The 17831-nt window shown below is 36.1% G+C and overlaps 1 protein-coding gene across 1 annotated transcript in view; it reads left to right on the top strand.

Annotated features, from left to right (window-relative positions):
* Positions 1-709: 709 nt before the first annotated feature.
* The window catches only part of SEMA3E (semaphorin 3E), a 134567-nt gene continuing 117445 nt past the window's right edge, over positions 710-17831 (top strand). Inside the window, exon 1 of the mRNA XM_017807856.1 lies at positions 710-1225. Coding sequence (XP_017663345.1) covers positions 1111-1225 — 115 coding nt within the window. The 5' untranslated portion in view covers positions 710-1110. The remainder of the gene's footprint in view (positions 1226-17831) is intronic.

Raw genomic sequence — 17831 nt, 5'->3', positions numbered from 1 at the left:
ACAACAGTTTAAACAGTTTTTTTTTTTTTTTTTAATACTGACCAATCCCACAGGCATCTAGTCAGATAAGTAATTTTGCTGACATGTATAGATGATTTAAGGTTTGAGACTTACAGATATTTAAAATGTAAAAGGGAGAAGCTACTGTCTAAAAGCACATTTGGGGGGGGCAGAAATAAGGTTTAAAAACAGAACCTTTTTCCTTAAAGTAGGAAAGGATATGCAACTGGAATCTTTTATTCTGATCCACTTGGTAGCATGCTGTTTAATGACTCAAAGTGATAATGTACTTAAATGGTTAATGCAAGGGTTGATCCTCCTCTAAAACTGAGCTGGGAACAAAAGCTGAAATGACTTTTGGAAAGGGAGGGACGGGAGGAATTCTGACCCTTCTCCCGGCGCTTTACAACGTGAAACCACAAAGCAATTGAGGAATCAACTCACGGCATGTGGATTAAAACGCTTCCTAGAAGCAGCTAGTACTGTACATTGCCTCAACCCTCCCTGAACTTTCTCAGTGAATACAGCAGCCTGACAGCCTGGCTTCCCGCTGGGTGGATCCTGCAACTCCAGGAGGGAATGGCACTTCTTGTTTTTAATTAGCAAAGGTGAAAGGTGAATTAAAACTAGCTGTTTGGCAAGTCAGAGCAAGGGGCTGAATCCTGAAGAGCACCAAGGAGGAGGGTGCTTTCTCCTTTTTTCCTTTTTTTTTTTTTTCCCTCCCTCCTTCTCTGAATGAATTGCCTTGCAGGAGGGACTGAAAATACAGCTTCTTCCTGAATCCAGTGGCAGAGTTACTAGAGACAGCTCAAGACACAACACTGCAGAGTAACGCCTTGGAATGTCCTCGCACTTTATAAACAATTGTCCTAGGGAGGGAATATTTTTACATGACATTTGCACAGCTTGACAAATGGCTAGCTGAGGCTGTGTGCTGCTCTGATGAACATTGAATATCATACAGAGATACCCCACAAACTGACCAAAGAGAGCGATCTAACTGCACTGGGAAAGTAGAAGTGGAAGTTGGAGCCTTAAAAACACCCCACCAAAACAACTAACAAACAGCAGCATTTAAGTGAAGAGAGCAAGAAATTTATCTTGGGCAGGATGGCATCTGCCCAGGACCTTTTAATCTTGGCACTATATGGCTTGTTACTAGAGTTACCGGCTGGATGTCACGCAGCGGATACGAGGCAGCCAAGGTTACGTCTGTCACATAAAGGTAGGTCAGTGTGTCAGGTTTTTAAAGACTTTGTGCTAATGCAGGTTCATTGACTTCACCGAATGTACTGCATAGGGGTTAAATTATGGTCCTCTGACAGAGTAAAATGTTCCTGTTAAGGAATCTTGTGAATTGTTTCCTTGTACTAAACTGCATCCTTGAGCAAGTTTACTGAATTCTAGAAGACTTAAGATACTTACAAGTGATGATTTTATCCTACTGAAATACTCTAACAAAAAGTGTGTTAGATTTGCATGTCATTCTCACTTATTCTCCATGCTGTAAGGAGGCTGCCAGGTCTCTTAATAGGAGGGAAAGAAATGGAGAAGATAACCTAAAATTATTGCTGAATAAATGCACTCTTGTGCATCATGTAACCATTAAACAATTAAATGTCTGTTTCACTTTTAGAATTCTATCTGTCTACAAATATAGCTAAGGCAAAAAGACTGAATTCCTGTGAACCATATGATTCATTTTCTAAACTAGCAAGTGTCATCACACTATAATTAAAATGACTAACTGCCAATGTAAGTCTGTTAGCAGTTTAACTGAGTTACCCAAAGAAAAAAGTGTTATTTTTTCTGACATATGTATGTAGAATACTTACAACTTGTTTGTTTGTTTGTTTTAAATTATTTAAGTTTCAGTTACCTGAAGCCTGAACCATTCTTCCTTAGCCCATTCAGAGTGTCCTTATTCAGTTCTGGATTGCATGTGATTTAAACTCTTCACTATGGTTTAGGTTTAATCCTTTATATATATATAAATACCTGTGCACAACCATGGCATTTCAGTTCTCTGCAGCAGTACATACATTTGTAGATTATATATTTAGATATGTATGACAGACAACTATTGCAGTAGGAGCAAAAAATATGTGCCCAAGATAAACTTATGATTGGCCAATTAATAATGTTTTGATATTACCTCTTATGCATGGATGAAAAGAAAATGCTTTTCTGCTGACATTGTTGGGAATGAGCAAATTCTAATTTACTCAAGAACATTTTAGTGGTTATGCAATTGATAACTAAGCTGCATCAGTGTGAAGTACATTAGAACACCTATTTTAAGTATGGATAAAATTTCAGAATTAACATCAGCCAGAGCTCCATGTGTTGACAGGTTTACTCTAAACAAGGTTTAATTGTGTTTTATATAGCAAGCTAAATTACCAGTTATAAGGAAGGGAGAAACTGAATAGGATAATTGGTCTGAAGGTCTTGCTAGGAAGCTATAAGAAATGGGGTTTGCTTTTATAGGGCAGTGAAACACATTTTAAAAAAATAAATATTTGTCATGAAAAGCTTTCTTGTAAGTAAACAATTAACTGCTCTAAATGAAATAAATAATATGACCTCTCAATATATAAACCACTCATGCTTTAATCTGTGATTTCAGAGTACAGTAGGAATGCTGATTATATAATTCTTTCACATCTTTTGTTGTTGAAAATGTGCATTTGAACACTGATTTACTTCTAGATGTAATTACAAGGGCTATAATTTTTATTGATATTTGTTTGCTTGTGATGAGGGAGAGAGATGAGACAAATAGACCTAATGTTATGTTAGTTCAGGACTTTGGCTTAACTGCCAGTTTTGGCAAGCTCCCCACTATGGTGCTGCAACGATTAACTGCTTCTCTGTTCACTTGTAGTACTAATTGCTTTTCTGATGGTTGGAATCAGTGTACACACTGTACATACTACTTCTCTTTTCAGCAGTGAGCCAGTAATTTGGCCATAACGCATCATAACTCTGACATCATAAGTCTAACATTTTCAAAGCGATCTTAAAACATCCATTTCTCACAGAGGGCCAAATGAGGGCCCTGCCTGATGGCAGTTCACTCAGATCCAATGACACGGGAAGATTTGTCCTCATAAATTCCCTCCCATGAAAACACATATTTCACCTTGTACAATACCCCATCTCATTTTTCACACTTATGAAATGTGACTGATTTTACAAGCTGTGTTGCAGTCAGTGAGTGCCTGACCACCTATCCCCAGCCAAAAGCTGGAAATGGCATACCTGCCTGCCACCCTGGGAACAGCTCCTGCAATCCTCCCAGCCAAAAGAATGTAGCGACCAAGCATGAAGACAATGAGCAAATGTGGCTGCTGTCTTCACTAATCAAAGAGGAACAGCAGGAGGGTCCCTCATCTTAATTGCTTTTACTCCATCAAAAGGCTGCTGTGGGTACCCGTGAGGTGCAGGGTAGTTACAAAGAAGTGGTCATGCAACCTCTGTGCACAGAGTTCTTTCAGCCTGACCTGTGAGTTGGTGCTGAGGTACAGAGGATGAAGCCCACTTGCATATATTTTCAATAGCTGTAAACTCAGTTAAAAATTTTGCTGCAAAAACCTTGAAACCTGAAAGTGAGCAGATCTGTTCACTGCCTCTCCTTGGAACTGCAGGTGCTCATAGCTAATTGGGATTCAGGCCATTGCAAGATCTGCTAGTGCTGACGGGAAAGTTAAAGGCTCTGTGATGAGTATGACATATGGACATGAGATTTTTTTGTTGTGAAAGAGTACTTAATTAATCTATTTTAAAGTCTTGTTTCTTTAAGGAGCCAGAATAAGGCTTCCACAAATTAGAGACTCATTTGGTTTTTATAAATTCACAAATTTCTCTTTTTTTTTCTTCTTTAAAAGTGATGCTCAGTGAAAGTGAGGTAGTGATCTGACAGTGAATGAGAACCTTTTGCTCTCGCTGCGAACCAGACCTTCACCTGCAGTGCACACGTGTCTCCAAACCCACAGCAACAAGATCAGGTCCTAACCCTGGTGCAGAGGGGTCGCCTGATGGATAGGAATACCACAATCCCCTTGACAATTATTGTGCAACCCCTGTTTGACTCTATGGCCATTTACTCTGCTTCAGTGGGAGTTAATGAAAGTCTTGCATTCTTGAACTACTGTTAAACCTGTCCTGTCAAGTCAATGCAAAATGGTAATGGTGATTTTAGGTAAAGTAGAAGATGGTCTTTATTCACAGTAAACTCAAATGTGGATTTTGCTATTCCTTTATATGAGATTAGAACTTAATCCTATAACCACCTTGCAGTCATTTTACGGTTTTAACTTCATTTTTAGTAAGTTGAACTATGTTTATACCCAGGACTTGAAGATGTTTTCTTCAAACAATCAACTTGTGTCTATTAGAAATTTTACACTGCAATTAGTAGCACTTGTGGTATTAGTGGTATGATTGTGCTAAAGGTCAGTGTTTGATGATGACCAACTAAGATCTGTGTGCTCCACTAGCTTCATGTTGATTTGAAGAGATAAAAATATTACAGAGAAATAAATTTCTACATTATTAAGTTATAGGTTGATGACTACTTTTAAAAATAATTAGCTCATTTTACATACAGTACAGACCCTGGCTAATTAGGTGTTAATGGAAGCCAAGCTTCAGCCCCTATTCTTTATAGGCTGCTGGTTAAATTCTTTCCCAGTATCCCACAGTTTGAGTTCTCGCAATGGGAAATATACAATTAAGGTGAAATCAGCACACACTGCGTGTTAAAAAGAAAGTATTTACATTACAGATTGAAATGGATTGGGTTTCCAGAGGACAGGAGGGATATATTTATATAAGCCTCATAGAGCTGCACTGGAAGCATGAGGACCTAAAAGGCTCATGAAAGATGTAATTGTATAATTCAAGTATTATGCATGGTGTGCTGTGTATTTCTAACTGGTTTTGGATTATTTTTTTTCTCTAGTTCATGAATATGGTAAGGAACAAAGGTAATATAGTATGAAAATGAGATGAGTGGTCTCTATACAATTTTATTGCCGCAGTGGGATCTGGTGCACTCAGTTACGTACAGCGATTTGCAGATCTTGTTTTACCCAGTACATTGCTCTTGAGTGACTTGACAAATTTTGGAATTACCTGACCTCAGGTTGTGTAGCTATGCACTGGACAATGGTCTTGGCTGGAAAAGGTATGATTAAGAAGCAGTTGTGCTTGTCTCACCCACCCAAGTATCTCTCTTTTACTTGCTTGCAACTTTCTACAGTAGAGTCAAGCTGCAGCAGGCAGAAGGAGAGGACTGAACTTAAAAGGAATTCTTCTGGGTTAAAAAATTTATCCTCCAAGCATAAGTACTTCAAACAAAAGCAGCAGGTAGTTAAGGAAGGGAGAGCTGAAATTTTGCTGACAAGAAGTGATACTTCCCATGTATTCAGATTTTAGTACGTCAAATGTATAATATAAAATGTTTAATGTAGAAGAATTTAGGTTTCTTAGGGCTGAGTAATAATCTTTGAGGGCTGCTGAGATCTGTAACAGCAGAAAAAATATTTCATTGCCATTTGCAGGGACCAGAGTTTCAGCACACCTACTTTAGCTTTCTTGATATTTGCAGTTTAGATTTTATTTTAACTAACACTAAGAGTTTCACTACGCTTATCCATGGTATCTTACTCTCTCTGTTTAGCTAGGTGGCAGTAAAATTTACTAAGAGGCTAACAACTAAATTGAGTAACAAAAAATGTAGGGTTTTTTTAGACAGGCATTTCTGAATTCTGAAGTAGCAAATATATTTAATACAAGTATAGTATTTTCGATTAGTAATCAACTGGCTACACAAATCACGGCTAATTAATGTCTAGTCACATAACCTATAACTGAATCATGACTGATTCAATTTCATGCATGAAAATGTTTTCTATTTTTAACAGCTTTCCCTCTAATAGAATTTTGTTTTGAATGACTCGAAAGAATTAGTTTTCCTACCAAAGCAAATTCAAGTTCAAGAAAGTTGTTAATTCATGCTAGATGCAAATCACTTTGAATTTGCACCAGAATAAGGATTTGACTTCTGATCTTTGCTTACATATAGTTCAGAGAAGTCTACATCTGAAAAAGATATATGATATTGTGTATGTATCTTTAAAACTTGTGTGCGTATATATATAACAGATTGAGGTTTTTATATTTCTTACAGTGAATTAAAGAGCAGTATCATTCCAAGGGTGTAAGAAGTAAAGAGCTGTATTATGGCTCCACATCTAAATGTGTCTGGCTATAAGGGCTAATAGCCAGAATTATGAGTGTTTGGAAAAACCAAGCTACAAGTAATGTCTTTTTACCCAAATGCTCGAGGCCACATAGAACTCAACCTCAGTTTGGAAATGTCCTAGAGAAATATGCACTCTAGGCCACTTCTGGGGCAGAGAGAAGAGCTTTTACATCCCATCTCCCACCTGATAGGCAACTGATTGTTCGACAACACTTAGGACAAGACTTAGGTTTAATATTCATCCATATCACAAGAGGTGACTGCTAGCAAGTTCAGGAGTGCTCACAAGTAATCCTGGAGTGACTTACTCACCGAGACAGGAATATTTTTGGCAGAGAATTCATGCTAGTTCCTCTCATAACTGCATTTTGTTGACAAAGGCTTCTGTAAGTATTGCTGCAGCAGAACTCTGAAGCGATAAGCACCGCCGCCGGGGATGCAAGAAGCAGACGGTTTGCTGCCTAACATCAATCACTTGCCTGTTTTTGCTTTAAAGAACTAAGTACCATCTGAAGGTGCAAGACCAGAATATCCTGCATGCTGCTGCTTCTCTGCAGCTAACTCCCTGCTTTCAAAGTGATAACACCATCTGCTATTTTAAACTCTTCATCAGATATCGTACTCATCATTATTTCACTGAAAAAAAGTGTTATATTTTACTGAAATGAAAACAAGATTAATGCTGTTTACGTGATTTATGGGATGATGTGCAAGGGTGAGCATCTGTGTCAGGCCTTTTGAGAAACTTTTGGTCAATAAATTTTCTAAAAGTGTACAATGGAAATATTACATATTATTAAAACTGCTGTCTTGGTTTTCTTCATGTAGCCAGTCAAATATGATGCAGTTAGAGCATGCAGACAGAATTAATTAGAAAAATTATAATTTCTTTAAAAAATTCATAGCTGGAAGGGATAAAGATGATAATCTTCATTTTACAGGGGAAAAAAAAACCCTCTTGAGTATACTATTTAAAATGTTTTGTATTGGTTAGTTAATGTTTGGCATTTGTTTAAATCAGTTAAGGATTCAGGATTAAACATGAAAGAACATGTTAAAAGAGAAAAAGAATGAAAATGTTGCATTATAAAAGTCTATAGTGCACTTCATCTGTAATTTCAAACTCTGTAAAGAAAGGACATAATTAACTTTGAAGAAACAATATTTGAGAAGTTTTAAAAATAAACTCCATCTTTAAATTGGTGAAAAATTTAAATTGCCATCACCAAGATTCAGTTTGAGGAACTGAATCTACTGAGGTTGCTGCATACATTAAAACAAATGAAACAATCAGGATTCTCTCAGAGCACAGCTTCAAAAACAAATATTACCAACTTATTGTTTCCCCACTTTTATCATCTCACATTGACAAATTCCTATTTCCCTTGATCTCAATTCTTCTGATCATCTTCAAGGCTACAGATTCTTATTTTGGAAGAGAGATTTCTCCCTGTTAAAGAATTCAGTTGAAGGCTGACTTCATGTGCTTCTCCTCTAAGCATCTTGTGTTAGTTTCAGCTATAAATTGATATGCTTTCCCTCATGCTGCATCCTTTTGGCAAACTGTTTTATAGCAGTCGAAAGACTATTTTTTTTTCCTTTCGAAACAATGTAAAGCAGGAATGTATCATTATGTATTCAGGTTTTTTTCTTACTCTGTGATGATTTTCATGCCTATAAAAATCACCCAAGCAAAAGTATTTTGAGATAGATTTTTGGGTTTTTCTTTTGAAGAAACAACATTGCAAACACAGGGAATTGTTTCTCTGTTTTTTTCTCAGGGTTTCTTGGTGACATTTTGATGTCCCTTTCAAAGAATTTGTAAATTGCAGCACATTACAATCGAGCATCCGAATACACTGTTTAGCTGCACTGCTCTTGGTGAATATATAATCTTAGTGACAAATCTTTGTTCCTCTTCTAGTCTATTCATTCTTATTTCACCTGCAAATTGTAGGACCTCGAGTGCAATGGCACGTCAAAGGTTTCTTTTACAATTTCTGCGCAAGTATGTACAGGAGGTCTGCAACCACAAAGTTGTCAACGAAGGGATGCCTGCCAAACATCTTGGCCCTGGCATGACACCCAGTCTGTGTGTGTAGCCAATAGCTGCAAAACTTGGATCGCTCGTGTAGCTGAAAAATAATTTTTGGTGGAATAAAAGTTGGATCTCATCTTTAAATTACTTTTTACTAGTCTCAGGTGAAAGCACATAATTGGCTGTTGTTTCTGTCATCTCTTCCTACCTTGTCTCAGTAGAGTACTTGGCATGCTTTATTATCTCTTCTGTCAATCAGAATCTGCTCAGTTCTTATTAAAAGTCAACAAGAGTCATCCAGTTACATGTAGTGATCTATGATTTGTTCCTGAATGCAGTGCTGTGTTTCAGACTGAAACTTTATTTGCCTCATGGAAGTGCCATCCTTTTACCTTGTAAAATCCACAATCCAAAATCAACTATGTTTACTAGAAAGCAGAAATAGTCTGTCATATTGCCTCTTTGCCTTCCATGGAGAAACATGGTACAGTAGCACTTCCTGTAACTCATCTACCTGTTACTGATTGACTCCTGGTACTTATATCTCCAGTATCAAGGAATATATTAAAAACTGAAGTTTTGAATGCTTCTGCAGGTTAAGAATTCAACACCAATGAAACTCTGTAATGGTCTAATGGCAAAGACTAGTTTGCCATAGACATGTAACATTCAAAAATTATGTTAACATTCTTAGTTGAATTTGCTTGATGCAAGTTTTTATATCAGAAACCTAGTTGTGAAGGACACATTTCTAGTCAAGTAAGATTATATGACAAATATGAGACTTGTCTGCTTTGTGCAATCTATTACAGTATAGTTCAAAGGATCCCTATGAATTCCTAATGTCAAAATACAGAAATAAATTAAAGGCCAAAAGTTTAATTTATGAAAAATCAAAAAAAGAAACCAAACTCAACCAAACAAAGCCTGTTAGCCAAAACTGGGAGAAACTAAAAAATGTCACTGATGACTTCTTTTATCTCTTTGGCCTGAGCAGAAGGTGCCCATTATTTATAAGAACTTGATGACAAGCAATATATAGTACTCTTCATACTGTGATTTGGCAGGAACAGCTAAGAAAAAAAGTTGTTAATGATCCTTGTGAAATCATGTTGCTAACATTTTTACTTCATCAGTAAGGAAGAATTTCATGTTTTGGGAAATTCACTTGTTCAGTTCAGCATTTGCATCTTACCTTCTCTTTCTATTTTTTTCTAAATCCCCCAAACTATATTTACATACAAATATAAAAGGTTCTCAACCAGATCCTTCCAGTATGATGATGTTTTTTGGGATTTTTTTTTTCAAACTGTTTGCAAAGTAACTCTGTAAACCAAGGAACCAGTGCTTCGAAGATAGGCATTCAGTGAAAGATTTCACTCTTCTTAACATCCTTAATGTATCTATTCTCTACTTCTTCTGTGTTTATTTTTATCTAAAGGATTCCTGACTTCATACTGTGAAGCAATTGAAGCTTCTGTGGGGAGTCAAACAATGGGCTTTTTACTGTTGCTAAGTTCGCTTTATAGGCTTTTTCTTACAACACATTTGTTTAATAGGCCTAGTAAAATGTTGAATGCAGCTGTAAATATATCTTTTATTTGTTGATGTGCAATAAACATCACAGGGATGTTGGCCTTTTCTTATTCTGATCTTTCTAACACTGATGAAAGGAAATTGTACAAAATGAATGAAAAGTGCCTTAAACTGATTGCAGAAAACAACAATCCCCACATACCTAGGGGTTAGTACCTTGTTTCTCTTTTAACAGATGGTTTCTCCCAGCAGTGTTACTAAAACTTAATAATAGTAAAATAATAGGTTACTTGATGTGAGGGAATTATTCCAGATAGCACTATTCACTGGGGTCATCACTGAAGGTCATTTTTCATCCAGAAAGCTAAAGGTTAGCAAGCATTGCTCAATTCCATGAGCTCCTGCAACTCTTTAGTTATGATTAAGCCAAGTGCTTTCCTGTGGATATATGGTAAAAGCCAAGAGTAAAGGAAAATAAACCCATTCCTTTATATATTAAATATGTCATCTCAGTTGATTGAGAATAGTATGATGCAAAGCTTGAAAATATGTGTTGTCTGGGAGCCCAGAAAGACGTAAGCTGTCTAAGAGATCTTGTTCTTATTAATGTTCTTGCTGAAAAAATGTCTTGTCTTTACATGCCTGTGTTTACATGCAGTAAGTCATTATTTTCTCTTCTCTGCTTATCTTAGGCATGGCCAAGTCCTCCTGCATATTTTCAGATTACACAAGCATCTGGGATAATAGTAATTTCTAAACGTACTATTGAGATGGTGTTAAAGTATTCAGCAGGTGGAGCATTTATTATAGCTCAGAAAAAGCCTGTAAACAGTCCCAAGCTCTTTACTGCTTCCATAGTATTCCTTGTTGAGTGACTGCAGCTTTTGTGGGTTAACACTCAAGCACTGCAATGGGTTATTTAATTTCTAAAATACTTGAATTTTTGTAAATAAACACTTCACATTTAGAAGACAAAGTTACAGTAAAGAGTGGTTCTCCAACTATAGCTCTGAATGTAGCACACTGTCCTGAAAGTTTACTGCTAAATATATGAACCCTTTAATACAAAAGTAGGAGAGAAGCCTGATTTCATTGTTACTAAGGACAATAGCAAACCTCCTACAAACTTTTGTGATGAACAAGTTGACAAGATATTCCTTGTTCCTGACTTTACTTTCTGAAAGAGGTGATCCATTTGTTTCCTGCACTACATCTAAAAGCGTGTTTCTGTCTCTCCTGAGTTTAGGAAGATAATGGCCAGCTTAAAGCAGAGGCCTTGCTTACAGTCTGACAAAAGTAGGTAAGATGGATTTGAGATGAATGTCTGATGATAAGTTTGGTATGTTGCACTTTCAAGAATAAAACCCTTTGGCTGGGAATGACTTACTGCAGAGTTTCCAAGCAACGGCACTATTGCCCTGACAAAGTATAAGTGAAGTTATTATTACTAAGTAGTATTTCTTTGATCTAATAATGGTCTGGAAGATGAGGATGGAGGTGTAGTCACTTTAGTGACCTGACCTAAGTGGCTCCCACGGCTGCTGAACACAGCTATCTCTGGACCACAGTAATGACTCTGGTGTGCTCTGCATCTGCTTTTGTGCACAATATGCTGATTTAGATTAAGCTTGATAAGCTTAGGTTAAGCAGCTTTAGTTTACACTAAATTGATGGCCTATCATGTTGAAATAGGTGAGCCACTCACAGCTTCCTGTCACAGAGCTCAGCTACTCTTTGGCCAAGAAGCAGTAAAAAACCAGGTTATATATAAACTGTTTAAGTTATTTCCACCGCACACAAAGCGGCCTTATAGACTATATCCTAAATCTTTGATTCTATAAATATTTGGTCATGTGTGTGTACCTTTAATTAGACAAATTAGTCAATTGATTAAAAGTTGGGGTTTTTTGCAAGACCAAAGTCTAAGGCACAGATACTTTGAGGCAATCCCTGTAGTGTGATTGACTAAAGTCAATCATGACAAAAGTTGTTCTACTTTGCCCATAGCCCAGGCATTACCAAGCAACATGAAACACTGATAATTTTGATTAATGTGTATAATTTCACTTTCCATTTTATCCTATGGTTAAACACTTATGAAAAACTTGATACAACTTATCATGCTCTTTTGTTAACAAGAAGATGGTATTTTTAGAAGATGCTTCTTTGATGATTTTATAGATACTTTAATATGTGTGGATACATGTCATTTAGGATTGTGAAATAGATATTAGAAGTGCTATATGTGGTCTCTGTAATTTTCTTGACATGGAACAACCCCTTGCTTTCTTAGAAAATGTAACAAATTACTTCATAATATCAGGTTAATGGATTGGAATTTTTTTTGTGGTTTCACATTTACTGCTTTAATGTGTAATAGCACTAAAACCCTTGAGCTGTAAAATTAGATCTCTGGGCTGTTGAAAACTCCTTGTACTCTTAATTTAAAAGTAAAACAAAACAAAAAGCTTACAGCATGGAAATTTGAAAATAATAGTAACTAATGTTTATACATTCTTGTGAAACAACTCCCGAATTGTGCTGTGAAGTTGATAGCAGCATAGGAATGCTCTACCTTGGGATTGTTGAAAGGTAACAGACATACTGACATGTACTGACATCTGATACTATTGCCTGGGAGTGTTGCAGGAACCCATGGGGAATATCTGAAAGTTAAACTTGTCATGTCGTAGCATGTTTTATATTTTAAATGGTGTAAACTATAAATTAACGCACAGAAAGTGTATTTCTAGTCTATGATGAAAAGGTGCTTCAGAGCCTTTCTGAATTAGTCATACGTTATATGAGTGACTGCAGATCTGCTTCAACATTGTTGCCTCTGTGTTTAACTGTTCACAACATGATGGTAAATTTCTACAGATGTTGATTTCTGTGCAAATTTTGCTGCAGTGATTTTGCTTTATAAGTGTTTGGTCCTTCAGTCTGTAAGGTCTGCTCTTGCAGGCATTGTAATTTTGATGGCAGAGGTTAGGCATTACAGCATCCACCTGAGCCCCATAATTATGCTTGCAAGTGCATTACAGTAGCACAGGGTAATAATGTGTTTCTGTTGGCATCTTGGAGTTCTGCAGTTGCTTTCGCAGGGATTGTAATAACGCTGGTACTACTTATTCACTACAGGATTGTTTACAGACTTTTAAAAATGCATCTGAGACCACTAAAGGGTGAAGGTAGACCCCAAGAGCAGGTTGCATAATTGGATTAGAAAGCCCTCAGGCTGACCTTAATTCTGTTGATTGGACAAGATTAACCAATCAGTTCCTAACCCTAAGCATTTACTGATTTTTAACTCTTATAAAGACCTTACAGCTGCTGGTAGCTAGCTTGGATGGTGAACTCCAAAGATCTGATATGATGTTTGTCAAAGTTATGGTACCCATAAAACATGTCTTTAAACAAAATCCTTTTATAATTAAATTATTTCTTTTAGGAAAGATGAAAACCTGTCTTTCACTCAGGATTCTTCTGTTGGGTTGATTGGATCACCAATAATGTATTAATAATCTATTAGATTTGACAAACCCGGATGCATTTTGAAATTTTATGATGAAATTTCAGCAAGCTCCTGGGATCCTCTAGTGTTTGCCTTGCTAAATCTCATAATTTTTTTTCCCAGTAGAATTATACAACCTATGTGTGAGAATAAAACTTCCTTCCATCTACCTATTGTTTTGCCTAGTGAGACTGAAATGCCTTTGAGTAGCTTGACATCAACAATAAGAAATATGAACTGGGACATGTCTCAATAGCAGGCAAAAATTAAAGCAGAAGATAAACTTGAAAAGTGAAAGAAATATATTCTAGCCTCCTATATCCTTATATCACATGTTCCTTGGGCTTCTCCTTTTCTTTCCTCTACTGAAGTAGTTTGAGATCTTTTCTTTATCACTAGCTTTTTTAGTATCTTCACTTCTTAACAAAACACTTAATTCTTCCAAAGTCATACTCACCTTTCCTTATCCCTAATATTTTCCTACTGCAGCACACATAATTTTATCCCGGGCACTGAAGTCTCCCTTTTAGCATCTCCCTCTCATGTAACCTTCAACATTATTTCTTCAACACTTTTTACTTATTAGCCACTTTTTTGGTTCCATAGGTGGGCCCAAAGTAGCAGAGGTATAATTGTTTCTGCATGTGCTAGTTGAGCGGTCAGTTTGTGTGTGTTGATTGAACAGTTGTCTGCTAATTTTATTAATTGGATTATGAGTTTGTTCTCCTTTTCGGTTAAGGGACTAATGGAGTATTTCTATTTCTTAACTGGTGATTTTCATGAAACTTGGAAAAACTGACTGACCTTACTCCTCAACCTTTTCCCATAAAATTTGAAATTGATCAGTGGGATCTCATGTGTCATAGGGAACACGGATTGTATCACCAGTTGGTAGTGTTCCAGAACACCTCATTTTCTTAGGAAATTAGACTTGTTTTCATCACAAGAGAATCAAATAATCTTTACTATGATAGATCATTTATATCTTTTGGTTGTTCCAAACTGGTAATTCTGTAGCAAAGTCAGATAACTACTGCCATTTTAGTGATGATGAAATTATCTTTTCCAATAGTTTCTATGGGAATTTCAGTCTCCTGTGTTGCAAGTAGCTCTTATGTAGGTTCCTAGGAAATCCAGGTGATATCCAAGCATGATTTAGACTGAAGGTATTTTCTTATTTCATGAGCTAAAGGCACCCAATCTGTGTTCTTAAGGGTTAAAAGAATTAATATTAATAAAAACATGGGGTTTGGTTCTGAAGTTTGTCCTTTAATGATAATTGGGAATAGTACCATAAGTGAGTATTTGGAAGACATTTTCTGTGCTACTCCTTGCTTTCAGACAGGTTAGGATCATTGTCCTAGCCCTCCCCTGCAGGATTTTGGCATGATCTTATTCCCAGAGGAGCCTTGGAGATGTACATACATCTGGAGCTTTCTGCAGACAGAATATTAAAGCAAGAAACCAAAGAATGAAGAAGGCTGCCCAGATCAACATAGTGTTAAAGGAAAACAACATCTGGGGAAAAAAGACCACGTAAGATCTGCATGACTGTGGAAGATGAAAGAGTCCCCACTAGATAAAGTATGGGCTGGAACTTTCAGAGAAGGCTGGATAGCTGGGCCAGTGAGACAAGGCTTCATCTACCCTAAATCAAACCCACTATATCAGTATCAGTAAGTTTTTACCAAAAGACTTGTTAACATGAACAGTTAAAAAACCAAGCTGCTCAGGCTAGCAGCTGACAAGTGTGTAGACAAGCAAGATAAAAAATAAAATCTATGAGTATCTGAGCACATTCTAATTTAGAAGTAATAACAAAAAACCATTCTCTATTTATTTTGTATTATCTTAGATGGTGTCATTCATAGCTCTGAGTGATAAACTAGTAATAAATTGTTATGTGCTGTGCTAACAAGCAATTTTATTTATCAGTAACCTCCAAAGTACTTAAGTACAACATTTTATTTAAAGTGCTTTGAGATACAAAGTTAGATAAACTAACCTTTTTCCTTTCATTGATTGTGCTGGAAATGCATTCCAAAAATTCTACTGTGCTGATGAAACCAAATTTCTCTTTAAACTGCTGTCATTTATTCTTTTGTAATGTTTATCTAGATACTGTTAATTAACTTCAATTTTGCAGATAGTTTAGGAATGTTAAAACAAGGCTTGTTGTCTCTCCGTTGTCAGAAAGAGTAACAACAGTTTGAAAGGGTAAATGATGGGTGTTGTCCCTCAGTTCTAGTCTCCACAAGAATGCTTGGTTTTGCTCACAGTTAAGTATTTAATTCAAAAATTTCATGTGAACTATCTTAGCAATGACTGCCATAATAATAATAAATTGAGATACAGCATTTTTCTTTGAAGTCCTAGTTTTTGAAGTTTAAGAATAAGTATTAGTTTTTAAAGAATTTAAAAATTATAGTCTTCAGCATTGCAAAGAATTCTTAGAAACAATAATGGACAGTAAATTGAAAGAACTTTGCATCTATTTCTGGAAATATTACATGCTGTTTTGGAAACTCTGATCCACCATTAGAAGAGTTCCCAAGCTTGGCAAAATTCCATTTTTTGATGAATGTTAATAAGTACTAAAAATATATTATCAATGAGTTTAAGTGATTTTTTTCTCTTGGACAGAGGCTTATCCTTATTATTTGAAACAGCTATGTCTTGAACAAGTATTTCCTTGAATTATTGTGGTGAAGAACAACTGCAAGCAAATGTTCAGTTGCTCGTTTTCTCCAAGGTAGCATGAGTGACACACATCCTGCAGACAACTTACCTGGTTTTGAATTTGGCTACACGTTGTTCAAATTTTACTGTAGATTTGCAAATCATAAATGCAGGACTCAGGAACAGAGTTTGCAATGGTTTAACAAGCCACGTGTCATCCGGGTGCACATTTACAGAGTGCTGTGAATATAAATTAAAGAAACTTCACAGGATAATTGTTAATTTGAGGCCAAAATTACTTGATTTGGACGCATCCATTTATCACAAGTCAGCTGATGTATGTTAAATTGTCATCTCATCATAGCTTGGTCGCGCATCAAATCCCCATCAGTTCATGTTCATGGTTTGTTCTCTTCTGTTGCCTTCAGTAGGCTGTTTCTTTCTTTTGAAAACATTTCTGCTTGACACAAAAAAAAAGAAAAGTTGAAGACTCATTGTTTTGCTAGTGGAGTTTTTAAAATTCATTTTCCTGATCCTTTAAGGTCCAGAAATACGTATGATTGGTATCATGTGTTTAAGCAGCTTTCAGCTAGTAATAGAAGGATTTAAATTAAGTTATGTTAGTCCTTTTATTGTATTTTTTGTAGAAGTTTCGCTTTTGGTTTTGAATCTCTTTTGAAATATCAGATCACAAGGTTAACTTTTTTCTTTTTTTTTTACTTTTTAGATATTATTCCTCCTCTAAGAGAACTAAATTAAATTCTGTTGTGGTCACTATTACTTAATGTCTCAAGTATAACTATTTTTTCAGTTTTTGACTAACATTTCCTCAGACATGTTCCAGAACAAGCCATTCCAAGAAGGAATCATTTCACATGCAAAATAGAATTTCTTTAAATGTTTTCTTTATTATGCCAGATAATCAGTTCACAAAAGAGATATTCAATATATAATTTTAATATAATATTATTCTTTTCTGTAGCCTCGCTGATGTCAGCCAAGACCGTGTTATTAACATTCTCTCCAGTAGAATTAGTACCATGTCCTTATGGTTCTCTCCATGTTCTCTACAGATATCAGTTCAAGAAATAAATGCACTTCTTATATTTTAGAATATACACAATATACACACTTTGTTTCAACAGTTGTATTATGTATAGCTTCTTGCTTGTATAATATAGAAGTGTTTCTACACATTCTTTTGTGGCATATGCCTCTTGCTCAGTTTTGGGGAGTCTGAATGAGGAAAAGCTTAGAGCTTAGAACAGAGGAGTTGCTGTCATGTCTGCTTTTTTTTAAAGTTGAATACAAATTTGAAAATACAGAAAGCAACTTCTCAGCTCAAGGTACAGGATTTACTTTGACTTACCAAACTAATTGAGGGGAATTTAGTTAATTTCAATGAGTTATTACATTTTAGTTGCACGTGCTTAAAACTTCAAGAAACTATCAGTTTTTGTTAAGGGTAATTTTTATTTAATGTCTGGATGAGGAGCAGGCTTACTTCTGACTTCCGAAGTGGTCAATTTTTTTCAGAGATGAGCTTTACTTTTTTAATCTACTCCTTTAAACTTCCACTGGACCATGGAAAAAGTCTAAAGAATTCCAGTAGCAGCAAGTTGTGTGTTAACTCTGAGACATGGGCAAACAGCAAATGAATTGTAGTTAAAATGATTCAACTTTTGATCTAAGACAAATGTAAGCTCTCAATATGCAATAAGGGGCCTCTAGTGGTCTAGTGGTTAGGGTGCAGGACTCTCACCGCTGCGACCCGGGTTCGATTCCCAGCCCCC

The sequence above is a fragment of the Lepidothrix coronata genome, unplaced genomic scaffold, assembly GCF_001604755.1.
Source record: "Lepidothrix coronata isolate B3197 unplaced genomic scaffold, Lepidothrix_coronata-1.0 Scaffold20, whole genome shotgun sequence".
In the NCBI taxonomy this organism is placed as follows: domain Eukaryota; kingdom Metazoa; phylum Chordata; class Aves; order Passeriformes; family Pipridae; genus Lepidothrix; species Lepidothrix coronata.
Note: the sequence above shows the minus strand (reverse complement) of the source record. Positions and strands in the feature narration are given on the sequence as shown.